Genomic DNA, 25,047 nt, shown 5'->3' with positions numbered 1-25,047 from the left:
GCGAGGCCGGGGACATGAAGCAGACCGGAGCCCACTGAACGGAGGGAGCGGGCAGGTTGGTAGGGGTAGGAAGTCATAGAAGTAGGGAGGAGCAAGGCCATGGAGGGCTTTGAAGGTGAGGACCATAATCTTGAACTGTATCCTCTGAGTGATGGGAAGCCAGTGGAGTTGGGCAAGTATGGGGGTGATGGGGTCAAGAAGCCTGGTGTGGGAGAGGATACGGGCTGCAGAGTTCCGGATGATCTCTGATGAGATGAGATGCCTAGAAGCACCTCTGCGTGACTTCCATAAGGTAGATGACGTCTGTCCTTTTACCACCATCCTCATTCTTCCTCCTGGTATTTGCCTTCAGGTATTTGTTCAGATGAATGAGTTGATGATGGACGGAAACCTACAAAATTACTGGCAAGAGTCTGGACGGTGGATAAAGTACGAGGAGAATCTGGACAAAGATACAAACCGCTGGAGCAAAGCCCATGTTCCTTTTCTCACATTCAGGAGTCTCCTGGAACTCCGAAGGACAATTACCAAAGGTGAGCACCTCATTGTCTACAGTCTATATCTGTCCACTCTTCAGCACTTTGGATAGAAGAATAAAATATAAAATAAAATAACCCTTACACCTGATTTATTGTTACGGTCTGGAATGCATTGCTTGAAAGGGTCAGTGGAAACAGTTTCAATAACAACTTTCAGGAGGAAACATTTATAAGGATATGGGGAAAGATTGGGGGAGTGGGAATGATTGGTTAGCTCTCCAATGAGCCAGCACAGGCACGATGGGCCGAATGGCCTCTGTCTGTGCTGTAATATTCTATGATTCTATGATTGCCTTCAAGAGGACGTCTCAAAGCGCTTCCTAGGATTTACTGTAAACTGTAATGATTGTGTATTTTGTGGACAATCACAGCAGTCAGTCAATTTCCACGCACACAGCAGTGTCCCACAAACAGCCATGAAGTGAGTGACCAATTTTATCTGGGGGATTGTCGGCCAGGATACTGGGAGAAAGAAACTCACTTCTCTTTTCAGATAGTGCCATGGAATCTTAAACATTTACTCGATCAGGCAGACAGCATCTTGGTTTAATAATCTTATCCAAAGCTCCACACCTCCAGAAATGCATCAAACTGGTCGCTGAGATTATGAGTTCAAAGTCTCGACGTGGAGCTTGAATCCATGACCTTCTGACTGAGAGGCAAAGAGTGCTATTATCTGAACCAGGCTAACGCACAATATTCTGTTGATGACAGTCCTGATCCAATGATTAGGTCAGTGCTAGTTGTAGTGACTTGGAACAGAGGCAGCCAGTTTCAAACATGTTCTTTATCTATCAGGTGCCATCATGCTTGACCTGAAGGAGACCACATTACCTGGCATCGCTGTCCAGGTGGTGGAGATGATGATCGCTGTGGATCAGATCAAAGCAAAACAAAGATCCTGTGTGCTGAAAGCCTTGTTCCTGGAACACAGGTAGAATGGACATTACTCATCTTAATAATTCTCACATTTGATGCAGCGCCTTATCACGTACACAACTTTTTTTTGTGTGTGGGGTGGGGGAAGGTTAGCCAAGTGTTTGACACATGCGTAAACCCATCAACAGCAACAACAAATTACATTTGTACAGTGCCTTTCATGTCAGGAGGATGTCCCAAGGTGCTGTACAGTCAGGGATCCACACCTGAGCTGATGATTGGGATCAGGAGAGAGTATCCAAACCAAATGGAGAGTTCCAAGCATCCCACCTAAACAAGGAAATTCCAGAGATAAGATTGTTGGGAATGGAATGCACACACACTCTCTCTCTCCCTCTCCTAATTTTGGAAAGTATTAGGCGCAGGTTGGCAAGACGTCTCAAAGTGCTTCATGGGATATATACCATGGACTGGTGTGACTGTATGCGTTTTGTGAGCGAAAGTGGATGCCAATTTGCGCAGAACCGCAAACAATAATGAAATGAATGACCAATTTTATTTGGGGGATTGTTGGCCAGGACACCGGAACAGAGAAACTCCCTTCATTTAATCTTTCATCTCTTCAGAAGACAGCGAGTGTGACAAGCTAGCTGTAGATTGATTGTACAGTCTTGGTGCTGTATAATGGATTATGTCAATACATAAGAACATCAATGAAAAGCTTTTAAATTAATTGCAGAGTAGAAACATTCAATGTAACACTGACCTGCCAACACTGTACTAAACTGTCCACCCAGACTGTGAGCTCAGTTCCTTTTGTGGGGTCTTGAACCCACAGCGTTTTGATCCAAAGGCAAAATTGCTATCGTTCGAGCCAAAGTGACAAAGCAGCAAATTAAAGGATTAGACCTGTGAAGCTTGTAACTTGTAAAGTGTCATTATCAAGGGATGTTGGAGCCATTGTATTCAGGTGAGGGTTATATTGAATGGTTTGAACATTTTCTTCCCACAGACCAAACACAGTTGGTATAGAAGTATCAAAGCTCTCATTGGGTACTAAAGATACTGAAATACAGATGTCCATCTTTGAAAAGGTACTGTTCTCCGCTATATAATCAAATATCTATCCTCCTTTGTGGGGGGACGGGGACGTTGAGGGGATGGAGGTAAGTGGGGGCTCTTTGAAGCTAAGCTGGCTGCATGCTTGATGATGGAATGTCAGAATCGAGTCAATCCTCTGTTGTAGTCGCTTTGGGTAGTGTGGTTCCTGAGCCAGGCAGTCTGCAGTACTCCAGGGCACTGCTGATGATAGACGAGCCAGCCTGGCTCATACAGTAGACCAGTGACGTCCCCCTCAGCTCCTGGTAACTCCGCCAATCTGAAATGTAACTCTTTGTGACTATGACATAGGGAGGCACGGAGAAGAAATATTACTCCGAAATAATGGAGAAAATCCCTGAAAACACAGAAGCCACTGCTGTTCTCGTGGGTAAGTGAGAGAGCTCCCACCTGAGAGCTTTACAAGTGTTTTAAAATCGAAACAACCAAAAAAATCTTAAATATCTGAAATAGCACAAATTATTGGTATTTTTCATGCACATCAGTTGCCTTCAGTAATCCAGAAGTGTTAACTGGTTGAATCAACACTTTGGAATCAAAGCTATAAAATTTTGGAAGGGAAATAAAAAATGATGAACTATTGTCAGTCTGTAAGCGTAACTTAATGATCGTGAAGTGAAAGTGAATTGGGAATGGCCAGTAGAGAGTTGACCAACCTTTAGGTTAAGATCCCTGGCCAGAATCTCGATCAGTCAAAATCTGCTATTTGGTCACCTCAATCAATATGTACCACCATACTACAATAGTAATATTATATTGTAATAATAATATTCCCAATGTATCCACCTTAGTTTGGTGTGAATTTAAACTGTGTGTGAATCTTGATGTCCTAAAAATCCCCTCTGAAGAACGATTCATTACTTTTCCTTTGGCAGGTTGTGAGAATTCTCTAACTAAACCAACCATGGCCTTTGTGCGATTGGACCAAGCTGTTGACCTCAAGACAGTTCTAGAAGTTTCCATCCCCGTTCGGTTCCTTTTTGTGCTCCTGGGACCCAAGTCTGTGAAAATGGACTATCACGAAATTGGACGTTCAATCTCTACTTTAATGTCGGACAAGGTTTGTAGACAAACAAGTACATTGAAACACAATACAATGCAACACCATACAATACTACATAGCACAAATTTACATTTATTCAGAGCCTTTCATGTCAGGAAGTCTCAAGGCATTTAATAGGTGGTAGCCTTGGTGTGTGGAAAGGGGAAAGTGCATTCAAAGATGTTGATCTTGAGACTCATTCAACACATTCAGGCTGGCCTTGTTATTACAAAGTCATGTAGACCAGCAAAGGGCTTGTTGTTAATCAGAATTGAATTCCTTTACTTATTATAAGGGAGTTTCCGTTGGGACCAGATAACATAGGAACAGGAATAGACCATTTGGCCCATTGTGCCGTCCCAACCAACACTTTCGAAGATTGTGACCAATACGCAACTCAATTCCACCTCCCCGCACCTCTCCTCTCTTTATATTCCTTGATACCCCTGTCTATCAAGCATTTATCTATTTGCCTTTCAAATTCTTCAGCTGACTCTGCTTAGACCGCCCTCTGGGGCAATGAATTCCACACTCTCACCACCACCCGCTGCGTGAAAAATTGCATCCCCATTTTACTTCTAAACCCCTTCAAAAAAAATGTTTTTAAAAAATAATTTGGTCACTCAATGCACGACTGTTTGTGGGACACTGCTGGGCGCAATTGGTTGCTGTGTTTCACACGAAAAATATAGTCAATTCACTTTACAGTATATTCTGTGAAGTGCTTTGAGACATCTCAAATCTGTGATAAGGCGCTGTGATGAAGTGCTCTGAGATGCTGACCAGCGTGGAGGGCGCTATATAATTTCAAGTTATTGTTGTATAAAATACAAGGATTATTATTAGTAGTTGTACTATTATATTATTATATTATACCCCTCCCGCATGGTTTGCTAGAAACTAGGTTCAATAATAATAATAATAATCCTTGCATTTGATGTAGCACCTTATCACATCTTCAAGACGTCTCAAAACGCTTCACAGAATATACTGTAAAGGGAATTGATAGCATATTTTGTGGGTGAAACGCAGCAGCCCACACGATTCTATGATTCTATGGATCAATGTTTCCCCAGGAATTCAACAGAGTGGCCTATGAGAGTCAAAGCCGCGATGACTTGCTTAATGGAATCAACGGGTTCCTGGACTGCAGCATTGTCATTCCTCCCTTGGAAATCCAAGGCAAGGAGCTACTGAGATCGATCATTCCTTTTCAGCATGAGATGCTGAAGAAGAGATTGGGGCAGCGCGAGGACCAATTGGCTAGAGAAGGCAAACTCCAGGAGTCAGGTGAGAGATAATAATAATATTTTTATTCTTCTTATTATTATCCACACAGTGAAGGAACAAACAGCAGTCTTGAGATGTAATTCAATTTACACAACGCTCTCACAGCAGGAGGATGTCTCAAAGCGCTTGGTATTCATTGTTGGCTGAGCACCTTAGTTGGAGGCCGCAGCGGGGTGGGGAGGGGGAAGAGTGGGGGGAGGGGTGATGAGGGAAGATGCACTGCAGATGTTTATCTGAGATATCCAAAGAGCACAACCCTGACAGAAACACGTCAAGAAAATGGCCACCGCAGTCAACAACAACAACTTGCATTTATGCAGCGCCCTTTACATGGGGTTGTGGGAAGTTGCTGGGAACACTCGGCAGGTCAGGCAGCATCTATGGAGAGAGAGGGTCTAAAGGGCACTATATAAATGCAAGTTGCTGTTGTCGTCATTGTTGTTGTTCTGCAACTAAATATCACTGTGTCTGGCTGTCATTTCAGGCGAAAATAAAGCAAAGCTGCCAGAAGATGATGACCCTCTGCGGAGGACAAGGAAGCCGTTTGGGGGCCTCGTTCGGGATATAAAGCGTCGCTACCCCAAATACCTGAGCGATATCACTGATGCCCTAAATGCACAGTGCCTGGCAGCTGTCATCTTCATTTACTTTGCTGCCTTGTCTCCGGCCATCACATTTGGAGGCCTCCTCAGTATGTTTTGCCCACAAAATACACAGTCATTACACTTTACAGTATAATTCTGTGAAGTGCTTTGAGACGTCTCAAAGACATGATAAGACGCTACACCAAATGCCAGTATTATTATTATTATTATGAAGAGAATCTGAAACACGAGTGAAATTTGCCTTTGTGATGATCACGCTTTGAACTTTCACCCCACGGTTATCCCATTAATAATATTTGGTACCCACTTGGTACTGTGGGGTATTGTAGCTCAGTGGTTAGAGCACTCGCTTAGCAAGCGAGAGGACCCAGGTTCGATTCCCAGGCGGGGTGAAACTTTAGGCAACTTTCCCTACTCCACACGCCTCTGTTCACCTAGCAGCAAGTAGGAGCCCGGCTGTCAGTCGTTGGCGGTTCTCTTTCCAGGGCTAATAATTCCTTCAGTAAAAATAATGATAAATTGGTCACTCGATCCACGACACTGCCGTGCGCAATTGGCTGCCGCCTTTCACCCACAAAAATATTCAGTGAATTCCATTTTACGGTATTTTCTGTTAAGAGTTTTGAGACGTGTCGAAGAAGTGATGAGGCACTATATCAAATGCAAGGATTATTATTGTCATTTCACTTCCAGGTGAGAAGACGGAAGGTCTGATGGGTGTCTCTGAGCTGATTATTTCCACCGCAATCCAGTGCATTATATTCTGCCTGATCGGTGCTCAGCCCCTGCTGGTGCTGGGTTTCTCCGGTCCCCTGTTAGTGTTTGAGGAAGCGTACTACAAAGTAAGTTTCAAGACTTCAAACAAGAATATTACCTCCAGTTCAAGATAATTAGCAAAAGAACCAGAGGGGAGACAAGGAGACATTTTTTTTACACAGAGAGTTGTTACGGCCTGGAATGCATTGCCTGGAAACAGATTTAATAACAGCTTTCGAAAGGGAATTGGATAGATACTTGAAGAGGAAACAACTTGCAAGGATATGGGAAAAGAGGGGTAGTAGAAATGATTGGGTAGCTCTTCCAAAGAGCCAGCACAGGAATGATGGGCCAAATGACCTCCTTCTGTGCTGTAATATTCTATGATTCTATGAGTTTGCTGCCTCAATTACTCTACTTCACTCCATATCTATAATTCCCACATTAATACCTACCTCTTCGACGGTGCCTGTGGAAATCTCCGCTTTCTCTCCATTGCTCAGCATCCAACCCAGCCACTGTGCAGTGCTCCGAGATATTATCCTGGATCAAGGCCACTATGTAAATGCAAGTTGTTGTTTTATTTCTCACAAAGTATTGATGCGACATCTTCTCTTGACCACTGTTCTCTTTCAGTTCTGCCAGAGCTTCAAGTTGAATTACCTGGTTGGCCGGGTTTGGATTGGCTACTGGATGATTATCATTGTGATACTTCTTGTGGCCTTTGAGGGCAGCTTTTTGGTCCGCTATATTTCCCGATTCACCCAGGAAATCTTCTCCTTCTTGATCTCCTTGATTTTCATCTTCGAAACCTTCGCCAAACTGGTAAAGGTGCGTAGGCACGAACAGTAACCGGGTGAGAGGGATCTAAGATTGTGATTCTGAGAAAGCGAGTGTGTGAGGGATGCAAACAGGGAGTGGGTGTATGAGGAACACTGACAGTGAGTGAGTGTGTGCAGGACAATAACCGAGAGTGAGTGTGAAACAGACTGTAACAGAGAGTGAATGTGCAAAGAAACATAAACAGACTGAACACACTTATCACAAATGCTCCAATTATCCTCTTGTGATCATTATATTGTGTGATCCAGGAGTCAGGAGTCAAAGGAGTGATCTGTGAGTTGCCTGGACACCTGGAAACTCAGCTTTAAAAATAGCAGCTAATCCTCAACTGGAGTAAGAACAATCTGATCATAGAAGTGGTGAAGGTTTACAGCATTTAACAAAAGCCTCTCCTTATTCACATGTTTAATACAATGTAGATTTTAAATACTACACTACAGTCCTGTAGTACATTGATTAGAGCACTCGGCTCACAAGCGAAAGGACCTGGGTTCAATTCCTGGGCAGGGCAAAACCTTAGGCAGGTTTCCTTAGTCCACACGCCTCTGTTTACCCGGTTGTGCGTCGTTTGGTGGATCACTTTCCGGGGGTAAGAATCCCTTCCAATAAAATGACGTGATAAGGCGCTATCTAGTTATAATAATAATCCTTGCTATATCAAATGCAAGGATTATTATAACTAGAAAGCTCTTCAATAAAATGTTTATTTGCTGCCGACGTACTCTAAATAGCTTGAAGACAGTGGTTAGTTTATCTCTCAGAATGTTTCAAGATATTGTAAGGAACTATTGTGTTTGATGCACCTCATATATACATACAGAGTGACCAAAATGTCGTAATATTCATTTTTAATAATAATTACTGGAAAAAAACAAAAAAACATAATTTCTTTAACACTTATTAGACATTTTAATGATATCACGACTTTTTGCTCACCCTGTATATATATATGTATGTACACATAGAAAAAAGTGAAGGAAAATTGGGGTGGACTTAATTGCAGGTTGCCACTGATTGAATGGGAGCCATGCCCAATTGCTAAAGAGGTAGCTGCTACAAGCACATAGGCACTTTTTGTGGATGGGGAAGTGGGGAAGCTTTACAAAACAAAATTACAAAATACAATACAAAATTACAGTCACACAGCTCCTTTCATGTCGGGAGGACGTCACAAGCTCTGGACAGTCAGGGATTTGGACTGGAGTTGGGGGTCAGGATTGGGGAGGGTGGAGGATATGAGGGTGGCCGAAGGCACAGTCAAAGAGGAGGATTTTATTCACCCAATGCTACTGTCCTACAGATTTTTAAAGCACACCCGCTGAATGAGAGTTACAACTTGACAGTTGTCAATGGCACCATAGATTGGTCAGCGCCACAGCCGAACACCGCCCTCCTCTCCTTACTGCTGATGGCTGGTACCTTCTTTATGGCCATTTTCTTGAGGATGTTGAAAGTTAGTCGATTCCTTCCAGGAACTGTAAGTAAAGCTGATATTGGTGGTTGTGGAGGGGATGGGCGAGAAGTGTTTGTTGCAGTGCAAGTGAACTCACTTCACCAAAAATTAATTAATCTAATTTTCTCTCCACTGGTACATGCTTCTGCTCCTGGTCTGGCTTCCTCTTGCTAGGATGCAGTTCCCACAAATGCTGGTTCTAGTACCCTGAACAAGTGACCATTGTTCCTGTGTCAGCCTTGACATTGAGTGTTGGCAGATGATGGAGAGTGTGTCACAGCTGAGCCTAACCTCTTCTCATCCAGCTGTCATGCACACACACACACACAACACACACAAACAACCAGTAGAGTGCCGAAGAGAGCATCCCCTGACTTTCCATAAACCTGGGGAGGCTGGAGGCCTTTCAGCCGTTCTAACCTGTTCCATATCAAATGGTCACTTTGCAAAACTACAGATGAAACCACCAATCTGAAACTGATGTCCCTAATGACACCTAGAATCATAGAATTGTGCAGCACACATATGAAGGAATAGTGCTTGTATTTGGTCCCTGACAGAGTTATCCATTTAGTCTACTCACTACCCTTTCCCCACATCTTTTTATTTTTAACTTGTGATCTTCCCTCCGACATGAAAGGCGCTATACTGTATACATAAATGTAGATTTGCATTGCATTGTATTGACTCAATTGTGTCATTGCTCACTTTCAAATGCTGTATTCCTATTTAGACTGTTAATGGAGTCTCAAGTGCTGGCAGAATTTTATTTACACTTTTTCTCTTTTTCTCCTCCAGATCCGGCGTGTAATTGGGGATTTTGGTGTTCCCATTTCCATCCTCATCATGGTGCTGGTCGATATCTCCATCACAGATACCTACACACAGGTCAGCGGAGTTACTGGAAGGTTATAACAATAATATTAATAATAATCCTTGCATTTGATATAGTGCCTTATCATGTCTTCAAGATGTCTCAAAGCGCTTCACAAAATACACTGTTAATTGGATTGAACTGTATATTTTATTGGCGAAACGCAGCAGCCAATTGCACACAGCAGTGTCCCATAATTGGATTTAGGGATGGTGTTTCACGTAAAATAAACGGTCAATTCACTTCACAGTATATTCTGTGAAGCGCTTTGCAATGTCCCGAAGGCATGATAAGGCACTATATCAAATGAGAGGATTATTATAATGAGCTGACTGAGTGTTTACAGTCATGTATCTTTAATACGCACCCTTTAGAATAGCATTGGTTTAGCTGAACTTGTGATTTTGTTGCAGAAACTCAGTGTGCCAAATGGCCTTGCACTCACCGAACCTAGTAAGAGAGAGTGGTTTATCTTTCCAATTCATGAGAAGTTCCCCTACTGGATGATGCCTGCCTCCGTTGTTCCAGCCATCCTGATTTTCATCCTCATTTTCATGGAGTCTCAAATCACAACGTAAGCATTTATGAAAGGGGATGAAACAATCAGAACTATAGGCTTTGATCCTGAACTGAAGACCTTCCCCTTTGACCGTACCTACAGTCATCTCCCCTCTCCCCCCACCCACCCCCGGCTCGGCGTTAGGCTCTAGCATTGTTACTCGCTCCGAGACGCTACCCTGCGTGAGGGGCACTATATAGATGCAAGTTATTGTTATTGTTGGGGGATCCTGGGGTGGGGGTGGGGGTTTGGGGGGGTGGTGGAAAGGGGCTGAGTAAAGCTCAGTTGAAGGGTTGGTCCCATTTAAGACAGGTAATTGGCTTGATTGACAGGTCCATCTGTCAATCAGAGGCAGACAATCAGCTGACGTGACCAGAAATGGGCGGGCCCTGATGACGAGTTGGGAGAGGGGCGGGGGCGGGATCTGTGGGTGCCCTGTGTTCAGAGGACTGGCTGTAGTCCTCTTCAGGTGCTTTCCTCTCCCAGCTCCCCTTAAGGAGGTGACTGTAAAATAATACTTGCATTTGATATAGCGCCTTATCACGTCTTTGTGACATCTCAAAGCGCTTCACAGGATATCCTGTAAAGTGTAGTGACTGTGTTTTGTTTCAGGCTCATTGTCAGTAAACCAGAGAGGAAGATGGTGAAAGGTTCTGGGTTCCACGTGGACCTGTTGCTGATTGTGTGCATGGGTGGAATCAGTGCCATGTTCGGATTGCCTTGGCTCAGCGCCACCACTGTTAGATCCATCACCCACTGCAATGCCTTGACCGTGATGAGCAAGTCCGTAGCACCGGGGGAGAAGCCTCAGATTCAAGAGGTGAAGGAACAGAGAGTAACTGGAATATTGGTTGCCATTCTTGTAGGTGAGTGAAGACTGACTTAATTTGACAATTAAATGTAGATCTCACAACAACAACTTGCACTTATATAGCGCCCTTCTCGCAGGGTGGCGTCTCAGAGCGCTTAACAGAGGCGGACCTGACTCCGAGCCAGGAGGAGGGGGGAGGTGGCTGTAAGCATGGTCGAACAGGAAAGTTTTCAGATGGGACCTAAAAGAGGGGAGAGGGGGGGCAAAGCAGAGGGATTGAGGGAAAGTGTTCTAGAGTTTTGGGGCGTAGTGACTGAAAGCCCGACCGCTGATGGTGGGGCGAAGGATGTGAGGGACGAGCAGGAGGCCGGTGCCAGTCAAGCAGAGGCACCGGGTGGTGGATTGGGGACTGAGGAGATTGGAGAGGTAGGGAGGTGCCAGAGAGTGAAGAAATTTGAACACGAGAGTGAGGATCTTGAAGTCGATCCGTTCGGTGATGGGGAGCCAGTGGAGCCTGACCAGAACTGGTGAGATGTAGATACGGACACACAGGATGGATGGTCATTTGGACACTCTCCCTCAATCCCTCCGACTTGCTGCCTCCTTCCCCATCTTCAGGTCGCACCTGAGGACCTTCCTCTTCGACCGTGCTTATAGTCACCCCACACTCCCCTCACCCCCTGGCTCACTGTCGGGCTGTGCCACTGTCAAGTGCTCTGAGATACTATGTAGATGCAAGTTGTTGAATTAGGTTATAATAATATTGATCCTTGCATTTGATGTAGCGTCTTATCACATCGTTGAGACGTCTCAAAGCGCTTCACAGAATATACTGTAAAGTGAATTGACTGTATATTTTGTGGGTGGAACGCGGCATGAAATAATGGATGAATCATCAACAAATTCGCCTTGCAATTAATATAGAGCTTTTCAAGTCTGAAAGCGCTTCACAGGTTATGCTACAAAGGGTAGTGACTGTATCTTGCGGATAACAGCAGCAGCCAATTCATGCACAGCCCCACGAAAATAACCTTGGGATTGGGGAATACAATGATGATATGAGAGTATGCTGGCTCATTCATGCACAACAACAACTTGCATTTATATAGCGCCCTTCACGCAGGGTAGCGTCCAGGAGAGCTTAATCTTTGTGTTGACTTTACAAGTGGATTTTCCATGTACCGTCCTTTCACTGTGTTAAATGGATTCCCTTTCAGGCCTCTCTATTGTGATCGGACCAATTCTGAGTAAAATTCCACTTGCTGTACTCTTTGGAATCTTCCTGTACATGGGAGTGACATCTCTGAACGGAATCCAGCTGTTTGATCGCATACTCCTTTTGTTAGTTCCGCCCAAGTACCACCCTGACTGTGCCTATATTCGCAAGGTGGGTAGCTGCTTTGAAACGCTTGGAACAATTGACGAGACTACCAATGCCACATTGAACACTCATGTTCTCAAAAAGCATTTCATGCTTCCTCCTGGCAAAACTTGATTTTCACAAATTCACTTTGCAGTGAAGTGCTTTGAATCTGTCCACTCCCTCCGCTCCTGTCCACGTCCCCCATCAGCTGTCAGTCTTTCAGCCTTTCTGCCCCCACCCTTTGGAACTTTCATCCCACATTCCCTTCACCTCGCTCTCTCCCTTGCCTCCTTCAAGGCACATCTCAACACTCTCCTCTTGTTGCTTGTGTTTCTTTCTAGGTCAAGACTTGGCGTATGCATGTCTTCACTTTTATTCAAATTATCTTCCTCGCGATCCTGTGGGCAGTGAACTTGACCAAAGCTTCCTTGGCCTTCCCCTTCGTGCTCATCATGACCGTACCCATCAGATACTTTGTGCTCAACAAGATCTTCACTCCTATAGAACTTAACAGTGTAAGTAACTCCGATTCTAAGCCACTTAGAATTGATCTGTGCTGAGTGAGCTGATCCGTGCACCTTGCATATACGTAAAATTTACAGTCAATTCACGTTAAGGTATATTTGAGACAACAACAACAACAACAACAAAATTCCATTTATTGAGCGCCTTTCACGTCGGGAGGACGTCCCAAAGCGCTGTACAGTTGGGTCAGGACCCGAGCAAGGGGGAAATGGTCAGGGTAAGGAGAGGGAAGGGAAGGAGCGAGGAGGGGGTAGAGAGTCGAGAGGGGAGCTGAAGGCACGGTCAAAGAGAAAGGTCTTGAGACCGGCCTTGAAGGAGGAAAGGGAGGAGGCGGCTAAGGCACTGGGGGATAGAGTTCCAGAGCCTAGGGGCTGAGAGGCTGAAGGCCCATCCACCGATGGTAGGGCGGTTGGGGCGGGGGATGTGGAGCAGACCGGAGCCAGAGGAACGGAGGCTACGGGCAGGTAAGTAGGGGGATAGTAGGTCAGAGAGGTAGGAGGGAGCAAGGCCGTGAATGGCCTTGCAGGTGAGGATGAGGATCTTGAATTCGATCCTCTGGGGGATGGGGAGCCAGTGGAGGCGAGCGAGGGTGGGAGTGATGTGGTCCCGAAGCCTGGTGCGGGACAGTACATGAGCTGCAGAGTTCTGAATGACCTGCAGTGTGGAGGGATGGCCGGGAAGGCCGGCGAGGAGAGAGTTCACATAGTCCAGCCTTGAGGTGATAAAGGCATGGACCAGAGTTTCAGCAGCATGAGGGGTGAGGTAGTGCCGTAGTCTGGCGACACCTCAAAGACGTGATAAGGCACTATATCAAATGCAAAGATTATTATTATTATTTATCTTACTCCTCACTACCTCTGTGACCTGCTAACTCCATACATACTGACCTGTCCACTCCCTCCGCTCGACGGATTCTGGCATACTCCATGTCCCTCCACCATTGCCAAGTGGGCCTTCAGCCTTTCTGCCTCCACCCTCTAAAACTCCAACCCAGAGTCCCCTCACCTCACCCCCCCCTCCCTTGCCTTCCTTCATGGTCAGAAACTCTCTTGGAATTGTCAACAAAATCCTTTTCCCATCAACTTGCTGTAACCTAGTGTTGCTACTATCTGAGGTCTTCTTCCATTAGTATCAAACAAATGTATTTTGGACACTGCAAGACAGAAATAATAATAATAATCCTTGCATTTGGTATAGGCCTACCATGCCTTCCATTTGGGAGGACATCCCACAGGATTTACTGTAAAGTGCGGTGAATGTGTGTTTTGTGGGCAAACCCAGCAGCCAATTTGCGCACAGTGATGTCCTACAAACAGCCACAAAGTGAACAGCCATGATCAATTTTAAGTGGGCGATTGTCAGTCAGGTCATAGGGAGAGAGTCCCTTCAACCTATTAAAAGGAAACAAGAGAATGTTTAGTCTTTCAATCGGATGGCTGGATGTGTAATCTTCACATACTCCTGTAGCTCAGTGGTTAGAGCACTCGCCTTGCAAGCAAGAGACACAGGTTCAAATCCCAGCAGGGCAAAACGTTGGGCAAGTTTCCTTACTCCACACGCCTCTGTTTAGCAGCAAGTAGGAATCCGGTTCTTAAGTCGATTGGCAGATCGCTTTCGTGGGAGTAATAATTCCTTCAAAAAAAATGATAAATTGGTCACTCGATCCACGACTGTTTGTGGGACACTGCTGTGTGCAATTGGCTGTCACATTTCACCCACAAAATATACAGACAATTCACTTGACAGTGTATTCTGTGAAGCGTTTTGAGATGTCTCAGAGACATGATAAGGATTATTGTTAGTATACTCAGCAAACTGGTGACTAATTGATTTTTTTTGTTGCAGCTGGATAGCGATGAAGTTGAACCCAACTTTGATGAGAAGGAAGGACAGGATATTTATGATGAGACTATAATGCCCAACTAAGGACCTCAGGCCCATGAAGAGCACAGCACCCCTGTTTGCAACTTATTTCTCCTGTTTAATAGTGGAACGGAAACCTGCACAATAGTTAAAGGGGAGATGAGTAGCTCCCTAAATCGCTTTATATAATCATTCAATCATTGCTTTGCTGCTTAGCCTCTCTAGTCAAGCTTTAGAGGTGCACAAATGTTAAAGGACAGCAGAGGCAGGGAGTTGTAAGTAGAAAAATATCCCATTGTGTACTTGATGACTCAATTCATAAATTCGATGGTTACCCTTAATCCTAATGTGGAGACCTCCTTTTCAGGAGATGCAATATCATGTATTTTACCTAAAATATCTCAGGTGTCAATAATAATGATAATAATGCTTACATTTGATAAAGCGCCTTATCACGACCCCCACACCCATACCCCCCCACACACACACATCCACCCACACACACACAACCACTGCGTGATAAACAAAGCCCTACTGTTGTGTTGTTAGGCATTTTCTTACTCAAAACAAAGCACATCGGGTCACAGTCCACAGATGTAAATCCTGCTGAGTTTTCGAATTGAACTTCAGAAGATTGCAAAACTACTTTCTCTATCTTGTTCAGGCCTCAGGTTTGTGGATTCATTGTTTTTTTTAACTGAACTCTGGCATGAAGATTTTACAAATGGCCGTGGTGAAATCACTTCATTGCGTTGATTGTTAGTTGACAGACTTGGCTTCAGAATAGGACCAAGGGTCATGTGAACCTTCGGGTATGGAATGGTCAAGTTATGTTGACAAACCCTTTAAGAATCTCTTGGGTTTACCTTTTTTTCTTCTCTCTCTCCCTCCTGGGTAGTATAGGCATAGACCAATCTGGTGCTTTAGTCCTAAAGGAATTTGGATTGTATAGTTTTATTCATTTCCAACACGTGCAAATTGCTATCCCGGCTTCATAAACTTTCCCCTCAGCTCAATAAGACATTGAATGTTTAACAGGTGGTTGCAATAAAAAACAAAAGCTGTTTTTTAAAAAAAATATATATTTTAATCAAATGAATTTTATAGGCTAGTTGCTTTGATTGAGATCCAGTTAGCCTGTTATATTTTCTTACTTTGTAATCCAATTGTCAGTTATTGATTTTTATCGATTGATCCTTTTCTACGGCAAGTTTTATACCTTGAAACATTTCTTTTACGTTATTCATTTTCTTTGACTATTGCCATTGCATACGTGCACACTGATAAACACTGCACGATTTCATTTGTGTATCTCTCCAATTCTCTGTGGGTTAGAGGCATTTTCTATGTGTCCGTAGACTTCATACTGATCGAGTCCTGTAAGACTTTGATTTGCTTTGCAAAATTTGCTAGCAACAAAATTGCTCTTAGCTGATTTTTTAAAGACATCAGAAAGGACTTTCCTTTGAAGCCCTGGTCTTTGGATAAACGGTGTGGGACAATGCAACGTTTTATAACAGATTCAATGTGATAATTAGCACATCAAGTGTGTTATCACATGCCACATATTTTCATGTTGATAAATTGTAACTCATTTACTGATTGTGAGCCGTTTGAATAAAGTTTGCTTAATCTGTAGAAGATCGCTAAATATAATTGTGGTGAAGCGTTAGGAATGTGGCAAACTGACTACCTACCTATCTGCTGAAAGGGATTTGATGTATTTTTGTAAAAATGTAGTCTTACACGCCCTGCAAACGCTGGTGCATGCATGAGGGAAGAGTCAGCTTAAAGGAACGGAGGCAGACATTTATATTGGTAAATTGGTCATTTCCTGATACTTTGTGATTTTGTTTTAGATTAGATTGAATCTTTTTAATAAAAGCGTCTTCGAACAATCATTTGGCTGCTATATCCTTGCTTTAATCCCCCTGCCTCGCTCCCCTCTTTACCTTTCCTCACTGGCTCAGTGTCAAACTACACCACTGTTAAGCACTCCAAGATGCTCCACGTGACGTCATATAAATTATTGTTGTACGTTTTTGACACTCAGCACCATCTGATTTCCAATGCGTTCACCTACAAAATACAATCACACTATATCAACTGAAGTGCTTTGATTTATTTTGCCGACGTGAAAGGCACTAGACCCATTTCCTTAGTAATTTGTTAAATTAGTGGATTTTGTCCACTCACAAATTATTATCCAATGGATTAAGCCTATATTGGAATTTGCAAAACAGACTCATTTGCACTCACATACTACCCGTTGCCTTGACCATCATTGAAATGCTTGATGGTAAATTGACAGAAAAATGACCCATTGGTCAGGAAATCAGGCCTAACCCTGCTCCGTCAGCTCCATTGGGATAATCCAATAGTACTAGACCTAAGGGTGCAGATAGTACAAGGGTTGTGTGGAGTCCTGTAGCTCAATGGTTAGAACACTTGCCTCACAAGCGAGAGAATTCGGGTTTGATTTCCAGGCAGGGTGAAACTTTAGGCAAGTTTCCTTACTCCATACGCCTCAGTTTACCAAACAGTAAGTAGGAACCTACCTGTGAGTCAATTGGTTGATAGCTTCCCCGGGGGTAATAATCCCTTTTAAAAAATTATTTTGAATAATTTGGTCACTCAATACATGACTGTTTGTGGGACACTGGCGTTTTGTTTAAAAAATATAGTCAATTCACTTTACAGTATATCCTGTGAAGCACCTTGAGACGTCTCACAGACATGATCAGGCGCTATATCAAATGCAAGGATTATTATTGTTAATATTATTATGGGCAGGTTGGAGACTTTGAGAGTTCTGGAGGTTGGAGCCAATTTACTGTGACTAATTTGCTCTTTAAATCACCATAAATGCTATTGTTTGAAGGAGAGGCAAATAGAGCTATTCTAGTGACAAAACAAACACATACACTTGCTGCTCACATATCACTTTCCATGCTAATGCGCTGTGGAAGATACCTTCGAAGTCTTACCTACTGAGAGGAGCTGTCACTAATTTCAGTCCTAACTTTCTTTCTTTCCTCGTCCATTTCGTACGTTGCAAGCAATGATTCAGAGACAGATACAGAGGGTGTGATGACCTTTTAAGAGCGTCATCCGTTTGAGAACCGGTTGGAAGATGAAGAGGGAGCTGCCAATCTTCCCAAACTGGTAGACACTGAGCTGCGGTTGAGAGCACCAACCACACGATGGCGATGTTGGTATGTTCACCATTTTGTAGCAATTCAGATTTGTGCAGAGGGTGAGATACGGTGAGATGGCTGTTGGACTACAACATGGAGTAATATAACCAAGTGGTTACAGCTACGAGAGAGAGTTTTGAAACCGAGAGACTTTTTTTCTCTCGGTCTTGATGTCCTCCAGGACATACCTATATTAGAATAACCTCCCTAAATTGTTCTTCTTTTGACTGAAGTGACCAAATGCTCAAACTATGAGAAACCACAGCTCAGGTTGCAACACTTTTTTCAACCTATTTATTAAATGAAAAGGATTTTTTTCCTTTTTAATTAAAAAACACGCCTTTTTAAATGACACCGTAAATAATAATAATCTTGCATTTGATGTAGCACCTTATCACATTGTTGAGACGTCACAAAGCGCTTCACAGAATATACTTTGTGGGCGAAATGCAATAGCCAATTGAGCACACTAGAAAAACAGTATACACAGCAGTAAATGGATTTGTTTCACTCCTCAAATTAAAGTGGTATTAAATTTATAACCTATATATTCTATTTATAAGCCTCATCTACTTTGGGCATCAAATCAAGTTGCGGCAGCACAATACTGTTAAGGTGGAGATGATTTATTAAGGACAACATTATATTTACTCTACATAAAAAAATCTTTTTCCACCTGTGAAACCATTATCCCAGTTTATTCGTGGGGGTGAAATATACATACACCTGATAAATTAGTCTATCAGCCAATTGCCCATAGCAGTGTCCCACAAACAGTCGTGGATTGAGTGAACAAATTATTATTACTATATATATTTTGGAAGGGATTATTACCCCCGGAAAGCGATCTGCCAATCGATTCATTAATGTATCATTAATGCATTAATGTACCATTAATTGGAATAATGTATTGAGTACGTGTGGGTGAGCTGTGGAGCAGTTACATTACATTAAAATCCTCCCAATAACAGCGCAGTCAGTGACAGACAGACACAGAGCGACAGAGCTCCTCCTGACTGTAGGTTAGTGTTTCCAATGCGTCATTTCGTGCCCCTGATGCACACGGTGTGATTTCCGCTCTGTATTGGGTACAGATCGACTTGTTATTCTCAAAGTGTTTATTTGTTGTTTTTTTGCAGCGACAAAAAAAAGAACAAAATATCAGCGAGTCAGCGGGTGGATCGCGAGTCGCTGAGTCCGACCTCCGCAGAAATTCAAGCGACAGCGACACGGACTCGGTCTGACCCACAGATTAAACCCCGACCAACAGGGACAGAGTGAGCCTCACTCCCCACACAGCACAGAATGCTGCTTCACCACAGTACACTGTGCGGCTGCAGCAAACCTCGTCCAAAATAGTACTTAATTGCCCTTCTCAATGTCCGAATCCTAGTGATCCCGAGGAAAAGTACCCAAATACATCGACCCCTCACATCCCATTGCTCCGTAGAGGCGGCCCCGTGTGTGTGTGTGTGTGATAGAGGATGAATTATTTTAGCCTCTTTAGTTAAAGACAGCCCCAGTGACTGTCCGGGGGTGGGTGGTGGGTACTCTGAAGCCCCAGAAAGAAAGAATTGTTTCCCCCATTGCCTCCAGTGGGTATAAGCCAAAATGAAGTAAGAGCAGCCATAAATCCTGCAGAAAACTACCCCCAGTTAGTTTTGCCCCTGACAGACAGCCTAAGAGAGGGGACTTATATATATATATATATATGTATATATATATGTATATATGCAGTGAATGTATATATATATATATATTTGAAGCTTCCCGCGTGTAACTGTAGATTTACCATGAATTTATTGCAGGCAATTGCAATGTGGGTTGGTTGGGGGTTGGTGGCGGATGACGTGTGGAAACAACAAAGGTGGAGTTGAGTTGGGAGGAGAGAGAGAGTATAAAGATTAAATAAAAATGTAAGCGAGGCCCAACCAAATCAAGAAGCGACTGCTTCGCTCATTGCTGCAAATGGAACGAGAGAGAGAGGGAGAGAGTAGAGCAGCCATCGAGTTTAGCTCCCAGTCAAACTGTAGGGCAATGAGATCTCTTTGCTCCTCTTTACCAGCAGAGCTGATTGCAACTTTCCCCTCCAGTAAGCGACACAGAGAGAGAGAGAGAGACAGAGAGAGAAAAAAACCTTCTCAACTTTTTATTTTTTTGTGCATTTCCTGCTTGGATATTTTGTTGCTGCTTTTTTCCCCCTTCTTTCTCTTTCTCCTTCTCTCTCTCTCATTCCGCTCTCTTTCCACCAGAGCGACACAGAGAGACAGAGAAAAGCTTTTCAACGTTCACATTTATTTTTTTCTGTGTATTTTCTGCTTAAGATATTTCGTACCTTACAATTTATTTTCCTTTCCCATTCTCTCCCTCTCTCTATCAGAGAGAGAGAAAAGATTTTCAACGCTTATTTTTGTGATTGTATATGTGCATTTCCTGCTTGGATATTTTGTAGCTGTTTTTTCCTCTCCCTCTCCCTCTCCCCCTCTCTGTGTTTCTCTCCTGAGCCCAAACTCTGCTGCTGTTGCTCTGTGTTCCTCTTTTTCTCGCTTTGCTTCTGCGACAGAGAGAGAGACCTCAAGCGGAGAGAGAGAGAGAAAAAAAGTTTTATTTTTGGTGCATTTCCTGCTTAAGATATTTTATGGCAGTTTTTTCCCCCCTTCCCTCTCTCTCTCTCTCTCCTTCCTTTCTCTGTTAGTTTACATTCACTCCTCTTTCCCTGTCCCTCTCTCGCTGACTCCCCGCCTCTCTGCCCGGGGAATCCTGCAGGGCTTTGGGGCGCCTTGTACGAGAGAGGGAGAGAGAGAGGGAGAGAGAGAGGCGGGTGGGCGGATGGATGGATGGATGGGGCTGATCCAGAAAAAAAACAGGGATGGAGAGGTAGGAAGTATCGAGAAGCAATGGCGGCTCTCAAGAAGGCGTCCACGCCCGGGGCCAGGAACCCAGGACCTGGCGGGGACTCAGCCCCGAGCTTCGCTCGCAAAGCACTGGAGAGAAGGTAAGGTGTCCTCTCCCTCCTTCCTCCCTCCCTCCCTCCACACACTGCACACCCCCTTCCCTCCCTTCTGCTCACACTCCACGGTTTTATAATCCTATATGGTTTGGAAAAATATATATATATACAATAAAATGCACAAACCAAAAAAAATACATATTTTAAATAATTGAGGAATCAAAGAGGGGAGAACATTGCGACCGGGACCGGGGTGTGGGGGGTGGGGGGGGGGTACAGCGCGGTTATGGAGAGGGTTTGGAGAGGTGCGCACACGCCACGTTTCTACATCCATTTATATTTGGGGGGAAAAAACCCACGAGAAGATGTAGAAAATAATCGGGGGGAGACATGGGTGGGGGGGTGGGGGGGGGGGAGACATGCTGCACCGGGAACCGGGAAGGAAACCGTAGCGCGTTGTGGCGAGATGGGGGGGAAGAGAGAGGGAGAGAGAGGGGCAGAGGAGAAGGGGAGGGAGGGAGGGAGGGAGGGAGGCGATGATCGGGCAGTGCCGGGCAGTGCAGTGCAGTGCGGTGCTGTGTACAGTGTGTGTGGAGCCGCCTCTCGCTGGCAGCACGAAGCTGGTTGGTTCGGCTGCTCCGCGCCGCTCCCGGAGCCCCGGAGTCTCGGAGTGAGTGTCTGTCTGTGGGATCGGCCCTTTTGTCTGTGAGTGTAGTGCAGTGTATGTGGTCTCTCTCTCTCTCTCCTTCTCCGGCTCCCATTTTGTCGGCTGTGCGATCAGCAGCAGAAAAAAACTATACAGGCAAGACCCGGCCTCGGGTTATATACTACTGTGTGCGCGTGCAATTTTTGTAGCGTATTTGTTTTTTTTATAAATTGTATATATATATATAAACACAACAATAATAGAATAAGATAAAAACAGAGAGAAATCGGTTCAATTTAATGCGGATTTTTTGCTGTGTGTGTGCGTGTGTCTGTGAAGAACTCGCTTCAGCAGCGAGTTGTCGCTTTGTGGATCTCTCGGTTGGAGGAACAGAGAGAGAGAGAGAGACAGAGACTCCCCAACAGTGCGTCTCTGATCTCTCCCTTTTCCCCCTCTCTCTCCCTCTATCCACCTCTCCCTTTTCGCTCGTTCTCTCTCCTCTCTCTCTCTGTCTCTGTCTGACTGCCCTCTTCTCCTCTCCCTCTCCCCCCTCTGTGCGGCTCTCTTCCTCCCCCACTGAAGTGCTGGTGGGTCGGTCGGTCTGGTTTTCGCTTGGCTTCGCCTCGCCCTCAGCACTGCACAGCACAGCACAGCACAGCACAGCCTCCCGGGTCCATCCCGGCGACACCCGGAGAGAGACCGAAGCCTTGGCTCTTCTCGGGTGAGTTGCAGTCGGATCTTTTGTTGTTGTTGTTTTTGTTTTAATTAAAACCCAAACAAATGTATTTAATTGTTGTAAAGGAAGGAGATGGGGGGGACGAAGCTTTAACGTCGGGGGTGGGGTTTTTGGTGTTGGATTGCGATTGCAGCTGCGGCTCTGGGTCTCTCTCTCTCTCTCTCTCTCTGTCTCATGGCGGCGACTTCCTCCATCCACCGTCAGCTCAAATCTGCCTTTCAGGCGCTTCAGGGTCGGCTCGAATCGCCACCTACACCCCCCCCCTCCCCTCCCTCTCCTACACACCGTCGGGGGGGGGGAATCCGTGTATTTTTTACACCCCCACTCCTCGCTTTCTCTTGTCAATTGCAAAAAAAAATATTATTTTTTAAAAAAAAACCGAAAATGTGTTGATTTGTTTTGCAGCTTTTCCAACGCAAAGGTTTTTAATAATTTGGAATATATTTAGTGTTTATGTATTTAAAATGATGTAATTCGCGATGATGTTTGATTGTGTATTATGTATAAGTGCTTGTGGCAGCCGTGCCCGAGCTGTGTGCAGTGTGTGGGGAGGGGAGGGGAGGGGGGGGGAGAAGCGCTGGAAACAAACATGGTTCTGGGCTGGAAGCCCACGTTGTTGCATGTGGGGAAGCAGCCGGAACCCAGGCGCCATGTCTGGGCCACACTGCAGCCACGCGCCGGTGGGGGTCGAGCTGAGCCAAGCGCGTGTGTGTGTGTGTGTGTGTGTACACAGAGTGAGGGGGTGGGGGGGGGTATAATTTGCTCAGTTAGTCATACTGGGGGTGGGGGGTAAAAAAATACATCGTTAAAAAAAGACCCTTTTTTGCTGCTCCCAACTGCAGTGGCGTAGAGCTGTGGAGCTGTGGAGCCCACACACATGTCGCACACACACACACACACACACAGACGCCTTTTGCTGCTTTGCTCTGCACAGCGCTGTTTAAGACCCCAGAACTGCCTCTCAAACTGGTCTGACCTTGAGCTCGGGGGGAGAGAGCTGAGCCGAGCCCCTGCAGGCGGTCAGGGAGGGATGGCGGACAGACAGACAGACGGGCAGTGGGATGGTGAGCACTGGTGCGTCTGTTTTTTTTCTCTGGGAGGAGAAGGTGGAGGTGGGGGAGTGTTGCTCAGGCGATCGCTTGCGGCAGCTCAGGGCATTGCAGGCGGCTGTGGCTCGGGCTTTGCTGGCGACGCGGGGCTGGAGAGGGGGGAAGACTCAGGTGTTTTTGGGGGGGAAGGGGATCGGAATAGGAGCCCCCGTCTGTGCTGTAGACTCGAGCTGGGAACACACACACAGTCCATGCATTTACAACCCCCACACAACGCACAAAACAAGAGGTCTTTTGCTTATAGCCCTGAATATATATATATATATGTTTTAAATGTCTTTCCCTCTTTCTTGTAATTTGCTTTTGGTGTTCAGCACATCCATTGGTGTATTTTTTTTCCTTTGAAATTGATTTTTTTCTGTTTTAATATATATAAATAAAAAAATCAGCGAGTGGACGAGAGGAGGAGGAGGTGACTTACCCAGAGCCGACTGTGGAACAGTATGAACGGGGAGGCGGCGATGGCTGCAACTGTTCAAATGAGTTCAGGGAAGGAAGGTGAGTTGGTGTGTGTCGAGCGACGCGTTTTCTCTCGATTGTGTTCTTCTGCAACAACAGACACACACACACGGGGTGGATGTAAGGCAGAGAGAAAAGATCGGTGTATGCCACTGGGGGAATATAGGGGGGTTTGAAGGAGTGTGGGGGGGGGGGAGGTGGGAAGAAATAGGAGGGATCGTTGCATGATATTTATATATTTTTTAAAAAAAAGCTTAGAGAAAGAACATCATGTGAGTGTGCCTCACATTATTGGCCGCTCAGCGTTAACTAATCGCCTTTCAAGGCACAATCATTATGTTCAGGCTCGAGCCTATTGATGGGGACCTACACTGTGGTGGTTGGTTTACGGGTTGTAAATGGGAGGAAGGGAAGTGCTTATTTAACCTCTAACTCGTGTGTATGTGTGTGTATATATATATAAACGCGAGGCTGGTTGGTTTCAAACCAGGAAGGGAAATCGCTGCTGTTTCAATTTTTGCTCACACCTGAATTCAAGACTTTTTAAACCTTAAGTTTCCTTTACTCCACAAGCCTCTGTTTACTCAGCAGTAAGGAGGAACCCCGTGGTTAATCGATCGGCTTTCCGGAGGTAATAATCCCTCAAAAAAAGTGGGCATTCAATTCACGACTGTTTGTGGGACACGGCCGTGTGCAATTGGCTGCCAGATTGTATGGAGAATAGCTCATGAATAACCCTTCTATTTTGTGGGCTGAGGCTTGCAGAAGGAAGCCTATCGCCACACTTTAAGCCAAAGTCTGTTCACGCCACGTTCTGTACTGACAGCAAAGGCTTGAGGGAGATTTTGGTTTTTCTATTTCCTCCCCCCCCCCCCCCAAACCACCACCAATCCCTCCAAAACTTGTTATTGTCAGAATAGCGCTAATGTTACCTAGCATCCGAGTACTCACAAGAAAGATACAGGTGAAGAAAACTCAGATTTATTTGATGTCATTTTTCATCAAAGCCCAACATACCATCTTCACATAACTGCATCATAATTACTCTCACTCAAAGCACTAAGCCTCCACATTTACTCTGCTCCCCAGAGATACCATGGTTACTTGCAAAACCTTTAATCCCAAATGTCAGTACTTAGTACATCATGTCAAGGAACAAGAAGTGGAATTTGTCCAGCTCACTAAATTTGTAGAAAATAAGCCAATTAGTTTTGGTCAGAGCATCCAACTCACATCAGCACCAACATTTCTTTTTATCTGGACTAAATGCAAGTTGTTGTGGTGTGTGCTCTTCCCAGAAAAATGCACCCTGCGCAACTTAATCCTGTAAAATTTTGGCAGGAGATGAGGCTTAGGATTCTATTGCATGTGTTTGGGGTATTGCTGGAGTGTAACCTGTTTAAACCTACACAATTTGTCATACATTGCA

At 44.8% G+C, this 25,047-nt stretch overlaps 2 protein-coding genes across 9 annotated transcripts in view; both read left to right on the top strand.

The window, feature by feature from the left end:
* Nucleotides 1–16,420, top strand: part of LOC103183827 (anion exchange protein 2) — a 33,204-nt gene extending 16,784 nt beyond the window's left edge. For all 5 annotated transcript variants that reach the window (XM_007901522.2, XM_007901526.2, XM_007901525.2 and 2 more), the window contains 16 exons: nucleotides 353–533; nucleotides 1,338–1,473; nucleotides 2,431–2,512; nucleotides 2,829–2,907; nucleotides 3,413–3,597; nucleotides 4,656–4,869; nucleotides 5,354–5,560; nucleotides 6,168–6,316; nucleotides 6,867–7,061; nucleotides 8,374–8,550; nucleotides 9,325–9,414; nucleotides 9,814–9,974; nucleotides 10,572–10,825; nucleotides 11,988–12,157; nucleotides 12,475–12,648; nucleotides 14,504–16,420. In XM_007901522.2, coding sequence (XP_007899713.1) covers nucleotides 353–533; nucleotides 1,338–1,473; nucleotides 2,431–2,512; nucleotides 2,829–2,907; nucleotides 3,413–3,597; nucleotides 4,656–4,869; nucleotides 5,354–5,560; nucleotides 6,168–6,316; nucleotides 6,867–7,061; nucleotides 8,374–8,550; nucleotides 9,325–9,414; nucleotides 9,814–9,974; nucleotides 10,572–10,825; nucleotides 11,988–12,157; nucleotides 12,475–12,648; nucleotides 14,504–14,584 — 2,535 coding nt within the window. In that variant the 3' untranslated portion in view covers nucleotides 14,585–16,420. The remainder of the gene's footprint in view (nucleotides 1–352; nucleotides 534–1,337; nucleotides 1,474–2,430; nucleotides 2,513–2,828; nucleotides 2,908–3,412; nucleotides 3,598–4,655; nucleotides 4,870–5,353; nucleotides 5,561–6,167; nucleotides 6,317–6,866; nucleotides 7,062–8,373; nucleotides 8,551–9,324; nucleotides 9,415–9,813; nucleotides 9,975–10,571; nucleotides 10,826–11,987; nucleotides 12,158–12,474; nucleotides 12,649–14,503) is intronic.
* A 4,119-nt stretch (nucleotides 16,421–20,539) lies between these two features.
* The window catches only part of ubtf (upstream binding transcription factor), a 40,344-nt gene continuing 35,836 nt past the window's right edge, over nucleotides 20,540–25,047 (top strand). For 3 of the 4 annotated variants that reach the window (XM_042343315.1, XM_042343314.1, XM_042343312.1), the window contains exons 1-2: nucleotides 21,972–22,035; nucleotides 23,549–23,657. In XM_042343315.1, the coding sequence (XP_042199249.1) occupies nucleotides 23,603–23,657 (55 nt within the window). In that variant the 5' untranslated portion in view covers nucleotides 21,972–22,035; nucleotides 23,549–23,602. Of the gene's footprint in view, nucleotides 20,714–21,971; nucleotides 22,036–23,548; nucleotides 23,658–25,047 lie in introns of those variants that run through there. The other variant, XM_042343313.1, reaches the window with a different exon arrangement.

The sequence above is a fragment of the Callorhinchus milii genome, unplaced genomic scaffold (genome assembly GCF_018977255.1).
Source record: "Callorhinchus milii isolate IMCB2004 unplaced genomic scaffold, IMCB_Cmil_1.0 Scaffold23, whole genome shotgun sequence".
Taxonomy (NCBI): Eukaryota; Metazoa; Chordata; class Chondrichthyes; order Chimaeriformes; family Callorhinchidae; genus Callorhinchus; species Callorhinchus milii.
The sequence above is the reverse complement of the archived record's forward strand: the minus strand, read 5'-3'. Positions and strand labels throughout refer to the sequence as shown.